This window comes from Phyllobates terribilis, unplaced genomic scaffold (assembly GCF_046119375.1).
Source record: "Phyllobates terribilis strain yellow unplaced genomic scaffold, ASM4611937v1 Scaffold_2__4_contigs__length_985480577, whole genome shotgun sequence".
NCBI classification, from domain to species: domain Eukaryota; kingdom Metazoa; phylum Chordata; class Amphibia; order Anura; family Dendrobatidae; genus Phyllobates; species Phyllobates terribilis.
The window spans coordinates 759,675,487-759,700,066 of record NW_027362762.1 but is presented as its reverse complement, the minus strand read 5'-3'; the positions used below and the strand labels follow the sequence as shown (position 1 = coordinate 759,700,066).

At 43.3% G+C, this 24,580-nt stretch overlaps 1 protein-coding gene across 1 annotated transcript in view; it reads left to right on the top strand.

The window, feature by feature from the left end:
* Window positions 1-15,361: 15,361 nt before the first annotated feature.
* The window catches only part of WWC3 (WWC family member 3), a 168,625-nt gene continuing 159,406 nt past the window's right edge, over window positions 15,362-24,580 (top strand). Inside the window, exon 1 of the mRNA XM_073667314.1 lies at window positions 15,362-16,067. Coding sequence (XP_073523415.1) covers window positions 15,844-16,067 — 224 coding nt within the window. The 5' untranslated portion in view covers window positions 15,362-15,843. The remainder of the gene's footprint in view (window positions 16,068-24,580) is intronic.

Below are 24,580 nucleotides of genomic sequence, written 5' to 3'. Positions count from 1 at the left end.
TGGTGGTCGCTACTGCGTCCCTGTTTTTTCAGATCCCACCAGCGTTCTCCGGCTGTGACTCCACTTTGAACAAATCAGACATCTTTAGCGAAGTAGGTATTGTTTGGGGTCTCAAATGAGTTTCCATTTTTAATTCATTTATAGGACATCTACCAATTATCTGCTATCATTGCTCTTCAGGGAGGGAGGGCTTGGCTTCAATAGCGATCTCGTTAGCGATCTCGTTATGTGTGACGGGGCATCAGGACCGTTAAAATACTGGCAGCAGTTGTCGCGGCAGGTCTTCGCATCATGGGTGTTTCTGCCATGTCCCACTGGTTGAAGGCCTGCAATTGCAGGATCGTTTGCACGCTATTCACCGAGCTCCACTTCCCCATTGGCTCGGTCCACAGAGTCCACAAAGCCAGGCGGACAGTACGTAATTGCATCACGTCGACGAAGAAAGTTTTGAAGCGTGCAACAGGCCAAAAGAACAGAGTCTATTGATTTAAGCTTCATGTTAATTGGCGTATGAAAAACTCTGAAGCGGTTGGCCACGACAGCATGTCAGAAAACGTGCTGTGTGGGTGTGTGTGCACGAGACCCCTAAAATATCTGCCCATGCAAAAGCAAATATATACAGATAGAAGCCAAGCCCTCCCTCCCTGAAGAGCAATGATAGCAGATAATTGGTAGATGTCCTATAAATGAATTAAAAATGGAAACTCATTTGAGACCCCAAACAATACCTACTTCGCTAAAGATGTCTGATTTGTTCAAAGTGGAGTCACAGCCGGAGAACGCTGGTGGGATCTGAAAAAACAAGGACGCAGTAGCGACCACCAATCGGGGACGATGAATGCAGAAAAGTCCAATTTATGCACCTCTACGTGTCTCAGTTCTGAATCGCTAGCGAGGTCGTTGACAAGGTGTCAAATACAGCGATGCACCCTGCGCAGCGGGAGCGCAACGACCCAGGAATGGTCCAGGAAGCTTTGTAACGATCAGCGATCTCACAGCAGGGGCCTGATCGTTGCTACCTGTCAGACATAACGAGATCGCTAATGAGATCGCTATTGCGTCACCAAAACGTGACTCATCAGCGATCTCGCTAGCGATCTCGTTATGTGTGATGGGGCCTTTAGTTACATGAATGTTTATTGTCTGACTATATTGGCACAGCCTAATCTATAATCCCCTTTTGAGTATAGGTAGATGCCTCAGAGATTGGAGACTGTGTTATCACAATGTACACTGTCTCTCACTAAACTCTGTCCATGCTCCCTTTTTTCATGAAAGTTTTCATCTGTTGAGAGGAATTATGATATTGGTATTCATGAATTGTTGGCAATTTAGTGGGCCTTCACCCATTTGGGTGGTGGTTGACAGATTCAGCAAACAATGTCCCCCTATCAAGTTACCTATCAACTAAAAGGGTAGATAGACCTCTTCTGATTATAAGAGGTGGATAACAAGTTAACCTTTGGTGTTGGGGACAAGGTGTGGTTATCCACTAAAAATATCAAAGTCCCTTCTGTTAACATAGAGTCCAAGTTTACTGGTCCATATGAAATAACTGAGGTCACTAATCCAGTAGTTTTTTGAGTGAAACTTCCCCCTTCCTTCCAAATACCCAATACAGTAGACCCATGCTGAATAAAGAGGGGGCCCTCCGGTAACCACAGTCATTAGAACGACCACGAGCCTATCAGAGACCGCAAGTTCGTGCGGGGCATAGTAGTGATGTTAAAATGGCGGGCAAGTTATTAAAGGCTGCGTGCGTCAGTGTGCAACCTCTGATAGGCCGGCAGCCATTGAACATCACTACTATACGCCAGGCACTCACGTCAGTGAGCAGCGCATAGCAGTGATGTGATGCGCCCAGGGGATGGGGACGACTCGGCGCCCGGGCCTCGTTGTTGGTTTTGGGGATGCCGCGGTGGCTGGCTCCCGGGCCCGTACCCTGGGGTCACTCTTAAAAAGCAAGGACTTATGGGGAAAGGTGTATGGGATAGGAAAAGTTTGTGACGCCACCCGTGGTGTCTGGTGAGGATCACCAGCGCTGCTACAGTCCTCTGAGGCTGGTGGTCAGGCAGCTTAGTTGGTGCGGCTCCCCACAGGTGGAGCGGGGCCTCAGGGCAGCATAGGAAAAGGGGTGCCGGACAGAGGGGACCCAGCCGGGTCAGGAGAAGATTAGGCACACTCACAACAGTTCACTTCAGTAACTTTACTGGTGGCGTTTCAGGCACGATCCAGGGCACTGTAGGGTGAAGGGTGCATTTCAGGACTCTCCCCAGTGAGCGGGTGTGGGGCCTTCTGTTTCTTGCCTTTTCCTGGTAAGTTTATGACCTGCCTGGAGCTAGGCCTAACTTGGTCTCTGTCTTGCACCTGCTGACCTGGTGGTAGGGCCTTCTGTTGGAGTTCACACTCCCTGGTCTCTTGGGCCTCAGTGACTCTTGACCCTGGTATTACAGTCAGCTTTTGGTATTCCTGGGACATGTAGTTCGCCAGGGGTTCCGGTTGTTTCTGCTGGTCCTAGAGATCCTTGCAGACACGGACCCGGTGTCCGGTATATGGTCTTGGGGTGAGCTGGCTAAGCTCCTCTGCCCCCTATGTAGCTGGCTTACTCCACTTGCCTTCGGCCGCGCTCGGGGCCCTCACTAGGCTTCACACTGGCAGTAGGCCTCGCTACTCTTCACCGCTCTTATGGCGTCGGCACACCTTAGGCTCACTAGTCTGAGCTTTATGAGTCTGAACTCTCTCTAGAGGGACTGGAACTACCTCTGTCCCCTGAGGAAACTGTTCTCTAAACTGACTGCCTAGCTCCACCTTGCCTATTTATATCCCTATCCGGGCTCCCTCTGGTGGTCTGAGGTGGAAGGTGGAGGTGTGTGAATGCTATGAGGGCCTCTTGTGGAGGAATCCGTCCATGCACCCCTCTAGGATCTGTGGCACCAATGCGCAGCAGGGCGCCACAGATGTAAAATGGCCGCCGGCATATCAGAGGTTGGTCACTGATGCACGCGGCCTGATGTTTTTTCCTGAGGAAGGAGTGTATTATACTTCAAAACGAGTTGAATAAAACCGCATGTCTAATTCATTTTTTGAAATTGGTGTCTTCAATAATCAGCAGCGAGAACAAGTCCACAAATTCTTCCTGGTTTCTATTGCAAGTGGTTTGACAACCCGTAGACCCGCACCAGCTGAATAACATTCTAAAATGCACATTTCTATGGATCAGGTTAGCATACTCTGCTATTCTAAAATTTTGAATGTTTATTGGATTAGACCTTTTTGCGCTATTTTTTTCTCCAGCCTATCTACTAGTAGTTGGATATAGACATTGGGGAGGGGTAGGAGCTGGTGTTCGGTACTAGCCCATGTCCTGATAGTTAGATAGGGTCAATATCAAGTTTGTGTAGGAAGCAAGAGCTGGACAATAAATAAAGTACACAGTGTTCTGGTCAGTACGAGGCCTTATTATTATTTCCTGGGTGAATATACTCCGGTAATGTCTGGAGCTGAAGGCTCGATTCTAGTGCTATGGCGAGCTCTTTAACCCCTTCCGTACAGAGGAAGATTGACGGGGAGACGCGTGTGGAAGAAGCAATGGACCTCGGACATACTGCGGGACTAGGCTGGGAATCCCTGTGACTGACAGGAGCAGGGCCAGCAGGGATAGTCCAGGTGGAGCGGAAGGAAAATCTGGAGGTGTATTTTGCTGTGGATGCAAGGAATGGAAAGTGTTGTGCCCGATACTACAAGTTGCATTATGTTGTACACGGACTGTTGTGTAAACTTCTTTGTGATGAAACAAACTGAGTGTCCCCTCATCCATGTGCAATGGCTCCTGAAACTGAAGACCTGGAGACAGCTGAGGTCTGCAGCCTACAAGTGAGTGCAACGTGCCCCACACATCATAGCACATTTAATCGGGTACGCAAATTTTTTGTAAAGTGCCAGGGCGATTTAGAGCAGTAACTCGCCCATGACTACCTCCCTCTGACACCTTACAGGTGGGCCAGTGGGTGGGCGGATGGGTGAGTGGGGGGGCGCGCACCTCATACCTTTCGTGCCCTCAACTCTTACATATAATGTGCTGCAAAGGCCCGGGGCATGCTGGCAGCTTAGGAACTGAGGGCGGGCAGGCAGCGTCTGACATCACTGACTCCCCCTCTGCTATGGCCATACAATATAAGTAGCTGGGTCTGTAAGTGACTGGGGCCCCAAGGCTTAATTAAGCACAGTAAAGTAATTAGCACGGGCCGCAGCATGCCAGGCCGGGCCCCAGGCCATTTATACAGTAGCTCGTCTGTGCTGCCTTAGCGCAGGCTGCACAGTGTGTCTCACCCAGTTCGGGCCCCCCCTCTTTGCTCCTGCTCATCTGGCCCCATACATCAATAATGGCAGTAATGCCATGATGGCGGCCTGGTTAGCTGTGTCTTATCTTCTGCAGAGACGAATCCTGGGTGGAAGAAGTGATGGCAGTCTGCACCGGATGAAGAATAAAAGCAAAGATGAATGACTTCAACTAGAGAAGTCAGTGGTAAGCCACTGTATTACATCTACACACACACTATACACTATATACCAGGGACTGACTGGGACTGAAATTCAGCCCTGGCATATAAAAGCACCCAGGCCCATGCTGTCCCAGCCCCCAAGCCCCAGATGAAGATATCTATTACTTATATTACCCTCCCTGAAGGAAATTAAGATTTTCAATATGTCTAGTAATACCGCTATATAAAATTGAATAATAATAACAATATTGCAATATAACAGACAAATACCAACAAACCATAACCAAATATTACCCGTATATACAGTACTGATAATACCACCATACTGATTGTTAAAGGGGTTGTCCAGGCTTGATGATAAAGTCTATGTGACTTCAGACTTCTGAATCCTCACAGCACGCACTGTCAGGATTCTCCGGTGACCACAAGTATGGGATTTCCACACCTCCGGCCACATTCCAACTAAACTTACTCTGTTTTGCTAAATTCACTTTTATTGAGAGAGGCCGTGCACGTCTAGCCAGCACGTGATCGCATGAATTCAAATCATACTTGTGGTCACATGACCGGCCGCTCCCGACACCGGAGAATCCTCACAGCACGCGATGCACACACTATGAGGATTCAGAAATCTGCAGTCATACAGAGTCACTGCAGACTTTAACATTAAACCTGGACAACCCCTTTAATTAAAACCACTGCACTAGGACTGATATCACGACCATACAGTGACCATATAATGGTAATATCAGGTCTACACCAGTGCTCTACAGACCATATATGTGTGTAAGGTGCCGATTCTCACCAGTGCTGTTCTCGCTGGTTGTTGTCATTAGTTTTCCCTCTTCTTTTTAATTCGGCCCAGACCGCCATGACCTCTTCTTCCGACCATAATTCGTCCTTGTAAAATATAACAGAGGCATCTTTACTTTACTGCTTTTCCAAGACCCTCCTCTCATTCTACCACCTCTACACAAACCACAACTTGTGCTGCCTTATAATAATTCACATATAGTAAAAGGAAAGCCAGCTCACCCAGTACTTATAATCCAGCTTGCACGGAACCAGGTGGATCCACACCAGAATATGCTCAAGAGAAAAAAAAGGGATAGTTGTTCCAGCGTCTGGTAAAATAATTCTTTTATTTTTCGTCCATTAAAAACTTGCAAAAATTACAATGATTGCATAGACAGGGTAGGGGAGCAAGACGCGTTTCGAACGCTCACTTGCGTTCTTTATCACTGCATAGCTACACAATGAAAAGGATTTTCTAAAATACTAAAAATGTGCCAATGAAAACAGTTGGAACAAATCACATGACATAATTACCACATTAAGCAACAGGTGCATGAAAACAGTCAATAGTGATACATGGTTTCTCTCTTCAGATTAAAACCCTTTGGGCTTCTTGAATCCAGATTAAATATCCAATACGCTTCTTTTGTCAATAATTTTGGCTTTATATCTCCACCTCTTGCATGTGGAAAAAGTTTTTCAATACCTAAAACTTGCAAAGAAGACATGTCACGATTGTGCTCAATAATAAAATGCTTTGCAATAGCAGAGACATTTCTACTGGTGTTATTTGAATTAAGTATGTCATTATAATGTTCATTAAACCTAGTTTTTAATTTACGTGTAGTACAACCTATATAAGATTTATCGCATATAGTACAATTCATTTTGTATACCACGTTCTCTGAATCACAATTAATATACTGTTTGATTTTAGATTCATTTGAATGATCAGAATCATGAAAAACAGAACTGCACAGTGTGTATGAACACATGCGACATTTCACTGAACCACATTTAAACTGCCCTTTTTGCTGCAACCAAGTGCTTTTTTTTATGTGTGGATCAGAAAAAAATGTTGGAGAAAGTGAGTCACCTAATGAAGGTGCCTTTTTTTGCCACAACATTACAGCCTTTTTTCAAAATGCATGCAAATGTTTCATCTTCAAAAAGTATTGGTAGATGTTTAGTAAGCAATTTTTTTATTTCTGAAAATTGTGCACTATATTGCAGCGAGATGACCGGTTTACTTTTAAAAAAATAATTTTTTACTTTTGTTTTAGGACGCAATAGATCAGTCCGTTTTTTGTCAGAAATTATTTTTTTACCCCTGTCCAATACCCATTGGGGATAACCCCGATGTTTTAATCTTTTTGAGGTTAATATTACTTCATTTTCATCTACTATGTGATCAGAGCAATTTCTGACAATTCTTGTGAACCTACTGGTATGGCTTTAGCTACACGCTGTGGTTGACTATTAGAAAAATGCATGATGGAATTACCTGCAGATGGTTTGCCATGAATAGCAGTGGATAGAATTTCACCTGGAATGCCCGTAAGAATCAAATCTAAGAACACCAAAACTTTTGAACTATAAGAAACAGTAAAGCGTAAATTAAATGAATTGTCATTCAAAAATGTAAGAAATCCTGGAATGGCAGATTCATCTCCTTGCCAGATGAATATCATATCATCAATAAATCTACCATAACAGGACAAATTAGGTATATAAGGATTACTGTCTGAATACAAAAAACAATGTTCCCAATATGACATAGTCAGATTTACCTAAGAAGGTGAGAAACGAGCACCCATTGAGACACCTTGGACCTGTAAATAAAAAATTCTGTCAAAAACAAAATATAACAGAGGCATCTTTACTTTACTGCTTTTCCAAGACCCTCCTCTCATTCTACCACCTCTACACAAACCACAACTTGTGCTGCCTTATAATAATTCACCTGTGACCCCTTATAATAGTGACCATGCACCGAGTTATAATAATACAAACAGCCCCTGTGCTTTCTTATAATAATAATAATAATAATAATAATGCCTCCTTGCTTCCCCATAATGACAACGACCCCCCATTGGGCCTCCCAAGCGGAGTACATAGAAATAACAGGTCCAATAGAAAAAGTCCTTTCACGTCAAAGAATGGCATATCTCCCAACTTTCTAAGAAACGGAGGATATGTATTGCAGCACTTACATTTATTTTCCCTCTACTAAAGTCCCTAAGTGGTCTCACCCACTATGATACCCCTTTCGTGACCCTCATAGAGTATTATGCCCCACATGGTATGATGACCTCACAAACCCTATACAAAGTATGATGCAGCACAGCACCCACATATTAAGATGGTCACCACAGCCCCCAATACATTATGGTATTCAGCACAGCCCCTAATATACATGAGGTGCACAACAGACCCCTATATAAAGCATGATGCCCCTCATAACCACCCAAATAAATTTGATGTCCCCCTTAATCACTCCATACAGTATGAAGGTCATCACAGCCCACCACATAGTTTAATGTGCCCCATAGACCTCCACACAGTATAATGTCCACCACAGCCCCCACACAAGATGAAGATCCCCCACAGACCTCTATATAGTATGATGGTTGCCCCAAACAGCCCCCCATATATTATGATTGTGCCCCACAAACAGCCCTCATATAGTATGATGGTCCCCCACAAACAGCCCTCATATAGTATGATGGCCCCCCACAAACAGCCTCTATATAGTATGATGGTCCCCCACAAACAGCCTCCATATAGTATGATGGTCCCCCACAAACAGTCCTCTATATAGAATGATGGTCCTCCACAAACAGCCCCCATATAGCAGGATGGTCCCCTACAAACAGTCCTCTATATAGAATGATGGTCCTCCACAAACAACCCCCATATAGCAGGATGGTCCCCCACAAACAGCCTCCATATAGTATGATGGTCCCCCACAAACAGTCCTCTATACAGAATGATGGTCCCCCACAAACAGCCTCCATATAGTATGATGGTCCACCACAAACAGTCCTCTATATAGAATGAGGGTCCTCCACAAATAGCCCCATATAGCAGGATGGTCCCCCACAAACAGCCCCCATGTAGTATGATGGTCCCCCACAAACAGTCTCCATATAGTATCATGGTTCCCCACACACAGCCTCCATATAGTATGATGGTCCTTCACAAACAGCTTCCATATAGTATGAAGATCCCCCACAAACAACCCCCATATAGTATGATGGTCCCCCACAAACATCCCCCATATAGTATTATTGTTCCTCACAAACGGCCCCCATGTAGTATTATGGTCGCCCACAAACAGCTCCCATATAGCAGGATGATTCCCCACAAAGAGCTCCCATATAGCAGGATGATCACCCACAAACAGTTCCCATGTAGTAAGATGGTCCCCCCCAAACAGCCCCCTATAGCAGGATAATCCCCCACAAACAGCCTCCATATAGAAAGATTATCCCCCACAAACAGTCCCCATGTAGTATGATGGTCCCCCACAAACAGCGCCCATATAGTATTATGGTCCCCCACAAACAACCCCATATAGTATTATGGTCCCCCACAAACAACCCCATATAGTATTGTGGTCCCTCACAAACAGCCCCCATATAGCAGGATGATCCCCCACAAACAGCCCCCATGTAGCATGATGGTCCCCCACAAACAGCCCCTATATAGCAGGATGATCCCCCACAAACAGCTCCTCATATAGCAGGATGATCCCCCACAAACAGCCCCTATATAGCAGGATGATCCCCCACAAACAGCTCCCCATATAGCAGGATGATCCCCCATAAACAGCCCCCATAAAGCATGATGGTCCCCCACAAACAGCCCCCATATAGCAGGATGATCCCCCACAAACAGCCCCATATAGTATTGTGGTCCCACACAAACAGCCCCCTTATAGCAGGATGATCCCCCACAATGAGCCCCCATATAGCATGATGGTTCCTCACAAACAGCCCCCATGTAGCATGATGGTTCCACACAAACAGCCCCCATGTAGTATGATGGTCTCCCACAAACAGCCCCCATATAGCAGAATCATCCCCCACAAACAGCCCCTATATAGTATTATGGTTCCCCACAGCACCCAAAAATAAAAAAAAACTTTATACTCACCTAATCCTGTCTCCTCATCCTCCTCAGCGTCCATCACCTCTTCTGTCCCGTCTCTCAGTGGACGCTGGCGGTGCGATGCAGTGACGTCATCAACAGCCGACATCACCTGCATGCGACGGCCTCCAGCAAGCCCCCGGCTGAAGGGATGCCCGCGGCCCGCCTGCGCAAGTGACCTGCGCTGTGTGTGAAGGGATGCCCGCGGCCTGCCTGAGTAAGTGACGGAGCCTTCTGCTCTGTGCTCCGTCACAATTGCTAATAGCAGGTAATGCGGCCCACGCCGGACCGGCCCATCTGGCATTTGCCAGAACTGCCAGATGGCCAGTCTGGCCCTGCTATATACTATATAAAGAGCTCCTATGTATAATGTCAAGGGGGATCCCTGTATTTCCTGTACACTGACACTATACACAGAGCTCCTGTGCAACATGTCACCGGTGATCACTGTATTAACTGTACACTACACACTATATACAGAGCTCCTGTGTATAATGCCACTGGTGATCCCTGTATTACCTGCATACTAACACTATAGACAGAAGCTCCTGTTTATAATGTGACTGTTGATCACTGTATTACCTGTATACTATATACAAATGATCTCTGTGTATAGTGTCAGTGTACAGGTAATACAGTGATCACCAGTAACATTATACACAGGAGCTCTGTATATGATGTATACTGTACAGGTAAAACAGGGATCACCAGTGACAGTATACACAGGAGCTCTGTACATAGTGTAACTTCACTGGTAATCACTGCATTACCTGCACACTATATACAGAGCTCCTGTGTATAATGTCACTGGTGAACCTTGTATTACCTGTACACTATACACTGTATACTATATACAGAGCTCCTGTGTATAATGTCACCAGTGGTAATATTAGTGCTATTAGTATTGTGGTTTTTATTCATGATTATTATTGTAGTATTATTCGGTCACTATGTGGGGGTAATATGTGGTCTGGTAATGGTGTGGCGGTATGTGTCCCTTGTATGTGGTATTATTTGGTCACTGTGTGGTGTGATCTGGTCATGGAGTGGTGGCATTTGTCCCTTGTATGTAGTATTATTGGGTCACCTCGTTGTGGTAATATATGGTCTGGTCATGGTGTGGCAGTATTTGTCCCTTGTATGTGGTATTATTCAGTCACTATGTGGTGCTAATATATGATCTGGTCATTGTGTGGTGGTATTTGTTCTTTCTATGTGTTATTATTTGGTCACTTTTTGTTGGCAGTATGTGATCTGGTCATGGTGTGGCGGTATCTTTCCTTTGTATATGGTATTATTCGGTCACTATGTGGTGATAATAGGTCATCTGGTCATGGTGTGGCGGTATTTGTCCCTTTTATTTGGTATTATTCAGTCACTATGAGGTGGTAATATGTCGTCTGGTCGTGGTGTGGTGGTGTTTGTCCCTTGTATTTGGTATTATTCTGTCACTATGCGGTGATAATATGTTGTCTGGTCAGGTTTGGCTTCTTATCCTAAGTCATATGGAAAGGCTCTTTTATAGGGCTGATATTGACTTTTGCTACCTCCAATAGGCAGCACTAGAGTTCCTGTCCTCTTCCTCTCTGGAGAGGATATTTTCATATCTTTAAATTGACCATGAAAAAAAGCATGCAGCTGTGTACTCTGTGTGTTACATCCTGGTGAATTGCCTAACTCTATAAAAAGTAGCTCCTTTGACCCTATCATGCCTTTCATGCAGCTGTAAAAGATTCCACATTCATCTGTCTCCATCTCTCTCTATAGATACAAGTAATCTGTAGGAAAAGTAAAAAAAGTAAAACATTTGACAATAACTCTGTTTTCAAAGTGATAATTTAGTCTTTTTATACTAATTCTAAGTTGTGAAGTATCCAGAGTGAAGCTGGTTTTCTGGTCCCTGTTTCGCGATGTGAAAGGGCAGATTCTTAGCAGGCATTCGAGAACACCCCTTCCTCCTCCTCCTTCGACTCTGCAACAGGATGTACAAGAGCAGCTTTCTTACAGTTCTGTAACAATTATTCTGCAGGAATTGAAGGGGTGGAGGAAGGAATTTCCTTTAGCTTTCTTTACTTCTAATTTCTCTTCCTCCTGGAAAAATGACCTTTTAGGAATTAGAGATGGAGAAAATTAAAATGCTATCTTTCGCGCATGCCTTTACATTAGCCTTAATTTTTGATTCAGGATCTCACTAAATTATTTAGAAAATTAATAGAAAGTAATTCCTTACAGGGTATGTCATTACGTTTACTTCTTAATGTTTCTTACGGACAGCACTTGATAAGGACAAAGATGCTGAGTTCAGGGACACATAGTTTCATATGATTTAAAAGGAATCCGTCAGCAGTTTTTGCTATTGTATCTGAAAGCAGTATGATATAGGAGCAAAGACCCAGATTCCAGTGATGTGTCACTTACTGGGCTGCATGTCGCATTTTTTTTTTATAAAATCACAGTTTTATCAGCTGCAGATGTACCAGCTCTCTGCATTCTGAGCTCTGCATAACACTGCCCATACCACCGATTGACAGCTTCCATTGTACACTGTGCATCGATAGAAAGCTATCAATCAGTGGTGGGGGTGGAGTTATACACAGCTCATGAATATAGAGGATTATATGGCAGCAGGTTTACTAGTCCTCTAGTGATAAGCTCCTGTTGATGAAATAGTGATTTTATTAAAACTACATTAAGCCAGCCAAACACTTACCTGTAGATTACCACCACTGAATGTGCAGATATATAGCATTTTTGGAGATGACAGGTACCATTTAAAAATGTGGACATTAAAATTGTAAATGGCAACTTAAAAAGGGGGGTCCCAAAAAGGAGGTAGAATCGGTGTAAGGTAAAGTCAAAGGGAAAACACTCTGGAATTGTTCTAGCAAACCTTAAATTTAAAAAGATTTTGAGGGCGGTTTATTAAGACTGGCGTAGCGCACACCAGTCTTAATAAAGCGCTCACTGGAGTACATTGACCTGATTCATTAAGCAGAATCAGGCTCATCTGGTAACCAGCTTGAGCCTTTGCCAGAAAAGTACGCCAGCTGAGGGTCAGCGTACATTTCTGGAGTAAGTTACACCACATTAGTAGCACAACTTATGAAGAATTTAATGGGTGGGCATGACCACGTTCCATCATGCCCATGTCATGCCCATATTGGCAGAGCTTGCCGGGACTGCCATGTAAATGCCAAAAGTCGCAATATTTTTGTGCAATTGTCAAGTTGCGCAAAAATATTGTGACTTATTAAGGTGTTTATGCAAGATTTCTGGCATAAACACCTTAATTAATCGCCCCCTCTGACTTTTACATGCTGTAATAATAGCACCCACTTAGTTGCCCAAAAAACGTACAAATGTATCTTTTAGGAACTGTTTCATATTTCTCTCACATCTACCAATTTTTGATGTGGTCTAATTTTTCACAATTTAAAATTTACTAGAGATGAGCGAATTAATTCGATGCAAATCAAATTCATGTTGAATTTTTTGAAATTTGTATTGAATTTGTGGAATTTGCAATTCACTGTGAACAAAAAAACAAAAAACATTTACGTATTAGCTTGAAAGCTCCATGTCACGTTTGGATATGTGGGGGAAAACTACTGTTTGGGCCATGGCAGGGCTCGGAAGGGAGGAGCACCATTATACTCTTTGAACCCAAAATTGGCTGGAATCAAGAGCGGATGCCATGTTGCGTTTGGAGAGCCCCTGATTTGGAGAGCCCCTCATTTTGGAAACTAGACCCCTCAAGGAATTTATCTAGACATGTGATGAGCACCTTGAACCCACAGGTGCTTCCCAGAATTTTACAACGTTGATAGCAGGAGAAAATGGACCCAAAATTTGTTGTGTAATTTCTCCTGAGTATGCCGATACCCCATATGTAGAGGAAAACTACTGTTTGGGCACACGGCAGGGCTCGGAAAGGAATGAGTGACATATTGGAACGCAGACTTTGATGGAATGGTCTGCAGGCGTCATGTCACGTTTGAAGAGCCCCGTATGTGCCTACACAGTAGAAGGCCCCCACAAGTGACAATATATTGGAATTGATCTAGTGTTTTCCTGGTATGTGAATTTTATAATGTAGTGGCATACGTAAATTGTGTAGAGTGCATCAGGTTGGATTACGTGAGTAGTGTAGAGTGCATCAGGTTGTCATAGGTGAGTAGTGTAGAGTGCATCAGGTTGTCATAGGTGAGTAGTGTAGAGTGTATCAGGTTGGCTTACGTGAGTTGTGTAGTGTACGTCAGGTTGACATATGTAAGTTGTGTAAGTCAGAAATATATCTAGTAGTCCATGTAGTCCATGTATGTGTGGTACAGTTTGAAGCATTCTTTTATACACAGGCCAGGTTTGTCGGGTGTCCTTTCTTATCCCCACCTTTTTTTGTGACCTTCCTTTCTTTGAGGTTTGAGGAACCTCACCGGGGAAATGTTGCCCTGGTACGATACGGGCATCTTCAGCTTCGGAAGTACTGGGTCCAGCTCCTTCCTGACTGCCAAATATTAGGGCCTTGATCACTACCTCCTGGAACTGAAGGTACGTACTGGTCTGGCCTGCACATCGTGATAGCATGAAAACGTTATGCATTGCCATCTGTACGATGAGCACGGCCAGCTTCTTGTACCACACCTTCACTTTTCTCATGTCACTGTACGGCTGGAGGACTTGATCAGAGAGATCACCCCCCCCCCATGTTCTTGTACCCCAGGACACACAGGTTTGTCGACCTGTGTAGAGTTATCTCGCACAGTGGTGGGGGTGCTGCCATCACCATATATGCTTGTCAAGAAAAGGACATCCCTCTTGTCCTTGCACTTGACCACCAGCATGTTTTTCGCTGCATTGGGCTGTGCTCTTACCCTTTCTGAGCAGCTGCCCAATTAGCGTCTTAGGGGGGCCTCTCTGAAAAGGGCAAGGGCAAAAATGCTAAAATACTTTGTATCTCTAAGGCTGGGTCACACGACCATTTTTCTCTCATGTGAGAAAATCAGTCTGGTTATGCCAATGAGGCCACATTCACATGTTCAGTATTTGGTCAGTATTTTACATCAGTATTTGTAAACCAAAATCAGAAATGGAACAATCAAAGGAAAAGTATAATAGAAACACGTCAGCACTTCTACATATTTCACCCACTCCTTGTTTTGGCTTACAAATACTGATATAAAATTCTGACCAAATACTCAATGTGCGAACGTGGCCATACACTCAGAGTTTGATCAGAGTGTGATACGATTTTCTCGGAGGTGGAGATAAAAAAAGTTTCTCCACCTTCTCTATATTGTCAGTCAGTGAAAATCAGACAGCACTTGGATGTCATCTGAGTGAAGTCAGATTTTTTTCCACGGGCTCATAGAGTTAAATGGGCGAGTACCAGCCGATTCTCAGAGGCAAATTGTGCGTGATGCAACTCTTTCCTCGGACTGAGGCGTTCCTAGGAAAAAATCGGAAATCTGCACAACCCCATATAATAACACGGGGACGAGTGCTATCTGTCAAAATGAAGGATAGCACGATTTTTATTGTTGACTATATGTATGTATGTAAAAAATAAATGAATATATTTACTCGTAAATGAAGGTATGAGCCGGTTATCGCTTTTGGTCTCTGGTAAAGTGTAGCTAGAGTAGATTTATCCTCAGCGTGCATTCACATTTGGGGAGTGACTAGATGTAAAACAAATGACAATAACTTTGGGATTTCTGGCTTTAATAAACATCTTTTAGAACATTTGTGAAGTTTTATAACTTTTAGTTTAATGTGTTGCTGTCTCTGAATTGCAGCTTATTAAAAACATGACTGGCAGCAGCACAAGCGAGTCCTTAGTGGGATTGCCTCTACATAGTGCATGCATTACTTTAGCTAAAATTGGAGCTTTGAGACTGGAAACACAGCTCAGGAAGCTGAGGGAGGGAACCAGAAACAAGGGGAGGTGGCTGCTCTGGGCTGTGTGGAATGAGACGACTGTGAGAGCAGACATGGATGAACAAGAACCTGAGCTCTGAGCTCTGCTTGGCCACTTGGCCGGACTAGAAATGAATTATTCTACCTCTCAGATGTCTGGAAGAACTCACTTGGCACAATCCTAGATAAGACAAAGCTGAGGATCCCTGCAAGACAAGTGTGGAGCCTGGCTTTCAGAGGACCCCAGGAAGAAGGAGGAAGACAAAAAAGCTGCTTTTTGTGTATTTATATTATTGTACATTGCTTGACTAGGATGATCACACTTAAGATGGGACAAAAGAGACCTTGGCTCTCTGCAAATCTTCTGGACAGATCTCTGTAAGCAGCAGCAGTGAAGACAGAGGTCCTGGGACAGCAGGAGGAAAGGGAGATTAGCAAGCAGAGGAAGAGAACTGCTGGGTGGCTGCCTGTTCCTGCAATGCCCTGGCTGAGTGGTGGCAGGAGGAGAAGGCAACAGCAGTCACAGCAGCAGCATCACCATCAACAGCAGCAATGCCCATCTCAGTGTCCACTGCCTGGCATGAGGGAGAGTTCAGAGCTGCCTTTACCAGCTGGCTGGGAGGAGGCAAGAGACTTTGATGGCAGGGTATTTTATATTGATCACAACACCAGACAGACCTCATGGATAGACCCAAGAGACAGGTAATTAATGTGTTGCTAACCTGTACCCAGTTCTGTGATGGCCTAGCTAGACCTGGGCACTGCCATGTTACTCTGCATTTACTTTTGTGCTCCTGGCATCATATGGGAGGGCAGACATGGACTAATTGGATTGGATACCCAGAAATGTATTTGATACAATCACAGATGTAAATATGCAAGTTATTTGTCAATAGAAATGTTTGTATCACTCCACAAGGAAACTTCTTCCTTTGTAAATGTTATGCCCATGTATCTGGCAGCAGACAACAAATATTTAGAGTTGAAAGTTAAAGTGTGTGGAAACCATCATATTGTCACCACAAATCTGTAGATTCTTCTTTTTACCACTAAATCTGTAGCTCCCTCACTGTAGATGAAGTGCCCTTCGTATCAATGGCAAGGGTTCAGGAGGATTTGGGCCATCAAACTGCTCCTGTTGATGCTTGCATTGGTGCCAATGCAATTTAATGTTGAGAAAAAGCTTTGGAAATAACACTTGTTAAATTAAAATTACTTTTAAAGAGTCATAAGGGCGGAGCTACTTGTCACAATGGTTGATCCTCACTTTTTTCCCATGATACTGCCGAATCTGGCTTGTGATGATGGATCCCCACCTGAAGGGTAACAATTAAACAAACTGACCAGCCAGTGTGACTCTTCAGAGAAGCACCATTTTCCACCACATGCCATTGTCAAAAGTGGCGCTGTTTTGGGAAGCAAAAAAAAAAATAGATCCTTTTTTTGAACTATATATATATATATATATTTCATTATGCTTAATCCACAATAACCGTATGGTCAAAAAATGTCATAATTAAGTTATAGTATGATCTTTGAATAACAGCATAACATAGATACATACAAACTGTATACAAGGCTCATCTGGAAGAAGCAGTGAAAAAACGATCCATAGCTTGTGGCCTGGTGCACATTTCACTATGGACTCGCTCCTGTTTCTATTGATGACTGTAAAGAGATAACTATTCAATGAGAGAGTGCAGTATTTAGTGATTTTAGAGGTCGTGCAGCATAGAAAATGTAAAGCCTAAATTTTGTAGAAAGCCTCTAATAGGGGACTGTGCCGCATGTGGAATCAGAACTCGACTTTCATTTTGGAAACTGCATAGGAAAATTCCAACATGGACTGTGATTGGATGATATTGGCTGACTGCAGAAAGCACAGTAACTGATGGTAAACAATGGTCCTGATGTATTAAAAAGAGAGGACCCGCGTAAAGCAACCAGTTAGGGTTTGTACACACTGAGGGCCTCACTCTTCAAGATAGGGCAGCACGGTGGCTCAGTGGTTAGCACTGTTGCTTTGCAGCGCTGGGGTCCTGGGTTCAAATCCCACTAAGGATAACATCTGTAAGGAGTTTGTATGTTCTCCCCATGTTTGTGTGGGTTTCCTCCAGGTTCTCCAGTTTCCTCCCACACTCCAAAGACATACTGATAGGGAATGTAGATTGTGAGCCCCGATGGGGACAGTGATAATGTCTATAAAGCACTGTGGACTTAATGGCGTATATAAGTGAGTAAAATAAATAAATAAAATCCGCGTTGTTCACACCAGCCTTGATGAGGGGGCGTGCTGAAGTCAGACGCTCCTGATTCATGAAGAGGCGCATGCAGCATTGTTTCTCCAGTCAAAACCTGCTCTCTTTGCAGTAAAAACGCTGCTTTCAAAACACGGAGTGTTTTTTAAGCAGCATTTTTGGTGTGGATTACGTTTGTTTTGCTTACAGTACATGTTTTTTTTTTTTGCATTAAATCACCCAAAACGCAGCAAAAAAACCCCACTGCAAAACACATTGTTTTTGCACTTTCTCACTGCTTTCCGAAACGCTGCAGTTTTCAAATTCAGTCCGGCAAAAAAAACGTATGTGCACGAGATTTCTGAAATCTCATCGCTTTTGCTGCTACTTCAAAATACAGCTTCTTATTTGCATACAAAAAGCTACAAAAACTGTGTGTGAACATAACCTTAGAGTTTAGCTTTCACTTTGTAAAGTGCTCTAAAACAAAAAATGAAACTTGGGCCCCGATTAGTTGGTATGAGCAACAAAAACCTTTGGTTTCTATATGTGTGGTCTGACTTTGTTGCCCACAGTAAGCATTCACATAATAAGCTGTCCTTTATCCAGAGCAGTAGAACAAATGAAAGTTGAGCTCTGATCGTTTGCTATGGGCAACAGAGATTCATTTTCCCTTTGGGCAGTTTTTAGAAAGTTTGAATTAATCACTGTCCTCAGAGGTTTTGCACCATATGATGCTGAGGTCAGCGATTGGCTGCCGTAATCATGGCGGTGTACAGGACGTTGCCAATGAAGACAAGGTAAACAGAGTTGGTCGCTGACTGTGTGCAACTTTGCAATTAAGGCCGATTCGGCATGAGAGAACAATCGCAGCATGCTGCGAGTACATCCTGTAATCTGATCGCACTCACCCATACAAGTCTATGGGTGCGTGTGAAACATTGGACTGCACTCGGATGGCATCCGAGTGCAGTGTGATTACCACGGATGCCGGCAATGTAGAAGATGGAGAAATTACTTTCTCCGTCCCCTCCGCACCTGTGCTGTGATTCTCTGATGCAAGAGGATCGGAGCACTGACACTCGGCTCATGCTCGCAGCAGAGTTTGAGCCGAGTGTCATTAGCATATTGCATCCGATGCTCTTGAATCGGATGCTGTGTGCTAATGTTAACCCGACCTAACTCGGGAAAACCCTTTGAAAGAGGACCTGTCCCCAGATCAAAGTGAGTTCAGAGTTTTTGCTCTTATTTTATTCCTATATTCTTATTTTTATTTTTTTTTTCAAATCCGCCATATGTTTCCAGACATATGGATCCTTTTATTCAGTGCTAATTTTTCTGGTCTTTACAAGGGGGAGTGGCTCACAGGATTCTCTAGGGATGTGTCTTTATGCTGTTATGCATAATTACCCTGTAGTACACCCCCCCTTCCTTGTAAAGACCATAAAAATGTGTACTAAATCAAAAGACCCATATCTTTTGAACCATAAAAAAACAACAAAAACTGGAATACTCAGGAGCAGCAGGAATAGCTTAAGATTTTGATCAGTTGATAGGTTGTTTTTAAGTATGTATCAACTTTAAATGAAATCATTTAATCATCACTGTTGGGATTGGTTTGCTCTGTCGCGCTGCTGTAATATACTTAGATAAGATATTGCATTTGTATTTTGTACATCCAGAGTTGCTCTTGGTCATGGGTTCTCATAGCAGGTTAAAGGGGTATTCCCATCTCCAAGATCCTATCCCAATATATAGTTGGTGCAATAATAATAATATTTTCAAATACCTCCAATTAGAAATGTAGTATAGATCTTCTAATTCGCCATGTCTCTTTCCTGATTTGCAGGACCTTAGGTATTCATGGTTACGACCACTAACAACTAGCTTATTAACTGTCACTATATCAATGGTCATAACCATGGATACCTAAGGTTCTGCAATGCCTGCACATAAGGATAGAGACATCACGAGTCAGAAGAACTATACTACATTTCTAATTGGAGGTATTTACTAATACACTGCTCAAAAAAATAAAGGGAACACTCAAATAACACATCCTAGATCTGAATGAATGAAATATTCTCACTGAATACTTTGTTCTGTACATAGTTGAATGTGCTGACAACAAAATCACACAAAAATCATCAATGGAAATCAAATTTATTAACCAATGGAGGCCTGGATTTGGAGTCACCCCCAAAATTAAAGTGGAAAAACACACTACAGGCTGATCCAACTTTGATGTAATGTTCTTAAAACAAGTCAAAATGAGGCTCAGTATTGTGTGTGGCTTCCACGTGCCTGTATGACCTCCCTACAACGCCTGGGCATGCCCCTGATGAGGTTGCGGATGGTTTCCTGTGGGATCTCCTCCCAGACCTGGACTAAAGCATCCGCCGACTCCTGGACAGTCTGTGGTGCAACGTGAAGGTGGATGGAGCGAGACAGGATGTCCCAGATGTGCTCAATCGGATTCAGGTTTGGGGAACAGGCGGGCCAGTCCATAGCTTCAATGCCTTCATCTTGCAGGAACTGCTGACACACTCCAGCCACATGAGGTCTGGCATTGTCCTGCATTAGGAGGAACCCAGGGCCAACCGCACCAGCATATGGTCTCACAAGGGGTCTGAGGATCTCATCTCGGTACCTAATTGCAGTCAGGCTACCTCTGGCAAGCACATGGAGGGCTGTGCGGCCCTCTAAAGAAATGCCACACCACACCATTACTAACCCACTGCCAAACCGGTCATGCTGAAGGATGTTGCAGGCAGCAGATCGCTCTCCACGGCGTCTCCAGACTCGGTCACGTCTGTCACATGTGCTCAGTGTGAACCTGCTTTCATCTGTGAAGAGCACAGGGCGCCAGTGGCGACTTTGCCAATCCTGGTGTTCTGTGGCAAATGCCAAGCGTCCTGCACGGTGTTGGGCTGTGAGCACAAGCCCCATCTGTGGACGTCGGGCCCTCATACCACCCTCATGGAGTCGGTTTCTAACCGTTTGTGCAGACACATGCACATTTGTGGCCTGCTGGAGGTCATTTTGCAGGGCTCTGGCAGTGCTCCTCCTGTTCCTCCTTGCACAAAGGCGGAGGTAGCGTTCCTGCTGCTGGGTTGTTGCCCTCCTACGGCACGGCCCCCTGCACATCTCCTGGTGTACTGGTCTGTCTCCTGGTAGCGCCTCCAGCCTCTGGACACTATGCTGACAGACACAGCAAATTTTCTTGCCACAGCTTGCATTGATGTGCCATCCTGAATGAGCTGCATTACCTGAGCAACTTCTGTGGGTTGTAGAGTCCGTCTCATGCTACCACGAGTGTGAAAGCACAACCAACATTCAAAAGTGACCAAAATATCAGCCAGAAAGCATTGGCACTGAGATGTGGTCTGTGGTCCCACACCTGCAGAACCACTCCTTTATTGAGGGTGTCTTGATAATTGCCAATAATTTCCATCTATTGTCTATTCCATTTGCACAACAGCATGTGAAATTGATTGTCAATCAGTGTTGCTTCCTTAGTGGACAGTTTGATTTCACAGAAGTTTGATTTACTTGGAGTTATATTCTGTTGTTTAAGGGTTCCCTTTATTTTTTTGAGCAGTGTATTATTACTATGACCCCTACTACATATTGGGATAGGATCTTGGAGATGGGAATACCCCCTTAAGTCCTCTGTTGGTGAGGCAACCTGACATTCTTAGGTATTTTTCAAACTGGGTCAGAGATATATGTTTGGCATGTACTTGGACACATACATTAACCCTTGAGAGAGCCACCTCCTATGGCGGTACACGTGGGGTGTTTATTCCCACATGATGCTTTTTCTATGAGCCAATTTATGGAAGTGACCATGCACGTAGCACTTTATTATACTTTGTCACTGTTTACTTCTCTTTTTATTCTTTTGATACTGCCTTATTTATGTATTATTACATTTACACATGTATTGTACTTTTTTCATTATTGAAAGGTATTCATTATATTTATATGGCTCTTTTAGTTATCATGACAGTCATATGAGTTGTATCCCAGTGCCAGATTTTGGCCTAGGTTCTGGTGCAATGTGCGCACTTTTAAATGTTTGTATTTGTCCTCTCTAGGCTTTTGGGTTTGCTGTATAATAAACATTTATGTTGTTGAAATTTAAAGGGAATCTGTCACCCCCTAGCACTTATCTGACCTCTAATATGGGCATACAGGCGATAGAAATGTAAATCTATACACACCTGTATGCCTCATATTAGAGGACTTATTGCTGTGAAATGTCTTTTTATTCTTTAAAAGTTTCTGATATGTCCCCGTCCCGAGGCCCGCAAGTGCGCCTTGCGTAAAAGGTGAAGTGTGCAGGATTTGGCCGTGGCGACTGCACATGACAGGGCACTGTGACGTGCAGGGGAGGGGGGAAACATTATAATTCACACAGGAGGCAGGGATTTCTTGCAGGCCCTGGGACGGGAACACATTAGAAACTTGTAGGAATAAAAAAGACATTTCGCAGCAACAAGACCTCTAATATGAGGCATACAGGTATGTATAGATTTACATTTCTATCACCTGTATGCCAATATTAGAGGTCAGATAAGTGCTAGGGGGTGACAGATTCCCTTTAATGAACCAGGACTAGCCCGGTAAGGATTTCTTCACAGAGACTAGTCTGGGTTCAGTACCTGATGTCACTCTCCCTGGAAATGATTGACAGCCACTGCACTGCCACAGTCTTCACAGTTTGCACTCCTCCCGGCGTTTGTCTTCCGTTGTCACAGCTTTGCTCTGCAGTGGGATTGCAGAAGCATCTGCTTTTGCATCAGCAAGCTATTAGCAGAGCTAAGGTAGGGGAAGAGAGATGCTGAGATGAGCACAAACTTGTGAATACACCAGCAGTATAGCGACTATCAATCATGTCCATTGGCGTGATGGTAGCTCCTGGACTAGTAATGCTTCAGTAATATACAGCAAGGTGCTGTATATAAGTTAGTTTTTCTCAAGTGTTTGCAGATCCGACACACAATAAGCACATTACTGGAATGCATAAATATACAGTACGTCTAACAGGACATGGTGGGCACTTTGAAAGTATTGGAAGGAGGGGGTGGGACACTGTCAGGCTCCCTCTAATCATAGTCTTACTATCAAAGCATGTTGAGAGTTGTAATTTGCCGATATGTAGCCCTGCTTTAATGAATACACTTTTGAAACTATCTTTTATTCCAGTCATAGATAAGTGACAGATAGCAGCTGTCCTCAGACTTTGTTCCAACATAGTCTCAATGTATCTTGTGATGGATATTTTGCTTGTTTCACCTGCCTCCTGCTTGTGATAGGTCTCTCTGTCAGATCTGAAAGTTGACAGTTGCAAGCTGCATCTTAGAGAAATACAATGACACAACCCTTACAGGGAGCAGAAATATGTAATGTGTAAAGGGAAGTTTTATAGCTGCAGTTTTGGATTTCTGTCTTATAGAAGTGAACTGAACAGTGTGATATAGTGGGATGGACTATATCACACTGCTGACTTATATAAAGCAGAAATTATATCTTCAGCTGGATGAAAACATACAGAGGGCCAAGAAGCGAAGGCTCTGATAACCGTCAGGAGATTTTGTCACTCAGTAGTTTATGGAAGACTGACCTGTCTGAACTAGTGATCAGACAGGAGATGACACGACTCATGCCAATAAGGAAACATTTAAAATACATGGATGTATAGATGTAGCTGAAACAAGGTGAACAAATTACACAGCTAGAATGTTGCTGGTAAGCATTATATGTGCAAAACAAAAAAAAATATCCTGGATTTCTACCTTAAATCATTTTTATATCCATGTACCTACGCTGCATTAAATAATTAACAGGGTTAGGGAGAAAAATATTTGGAGTGCTTCTTTAGAAACCCAAAACAACAAATAGAATTTCTCAATATTACTCAAAAAGTTCAACATTTAAATGCATTTACAGTGTCTTGTGAAAGTATTTGGCCCCCTTGAACTTTTCTACCTTTTGCCACATTTCTGGCTTCAAACATAAAGATATAAAATTCTAATTTTTTTGGGAAGAATCAACAACAAGTGGGACACAATCGTGAAGTGGAACGAAATTTATTGGATATTTTAAACTTTAACAAATTAAAAACTGAAAAGTTCAAGGGGGCCAAATACTTTCACATGCACTTTAAACCCAGCTTGACTAAACATGGCAGAATTGTTAAACTTTTTGAGTGATATTAAAATATTACGGTATATTTATTTTATGTTTTTAAAGAAGCACTCACAACAATATTTTTTCCTCTAATCCGATCTGACTATGAAATGTAGCGTAGGTGGGATCGATCTACTTACCATAGACTTGCATTGTTAATGTGACCTCTGGTTCACTCAATAACCCACGTGTGATCCGGTAAGTCTGATTTCAAGTCCTAGAAGAGGATCAGGCTGTGCTGGAAACCATGGTAAATGGCAATAGATAAGTATAGTAACACACCTACACAACATTATATTGATGTTCAATATTTGGTCAGTATTTTACATCAGTATTTGTAAGCCAAAATCAGGAGTGGCACAATCAGAGGGAAAGTATAATAGAAACACATCACCACTTCTGTATTTATCACCCACTCCTGGTTTTGGCTTACAAATACTAATGTAAAATACTGACCAAATACTGAACGTGTGAACAAGGCCTTAGGGAAAAAAATGTTGGGAGTGCTTCTTTAAGGTATACCAAGATAGAGTGATTCAATTCCTCCTCTGTTTCCTTTCTTCTGTATGCCTCGTTAATGACTGTCGTACATGGTCCATCCGTGTTTTTTTCAGAATTAGAACACGTTCCCATTATAGTCTATGGGAATCATACACTTATGAATTAGCAATACAAGTTTGATGGTCCATGTAAATTACGGATAGCACATGGATGGCATCATTGTAGCATGCACATCCTGTCTGTGATTAATATTGTAATTTTTATGAGAAACTTCGCCGTTTT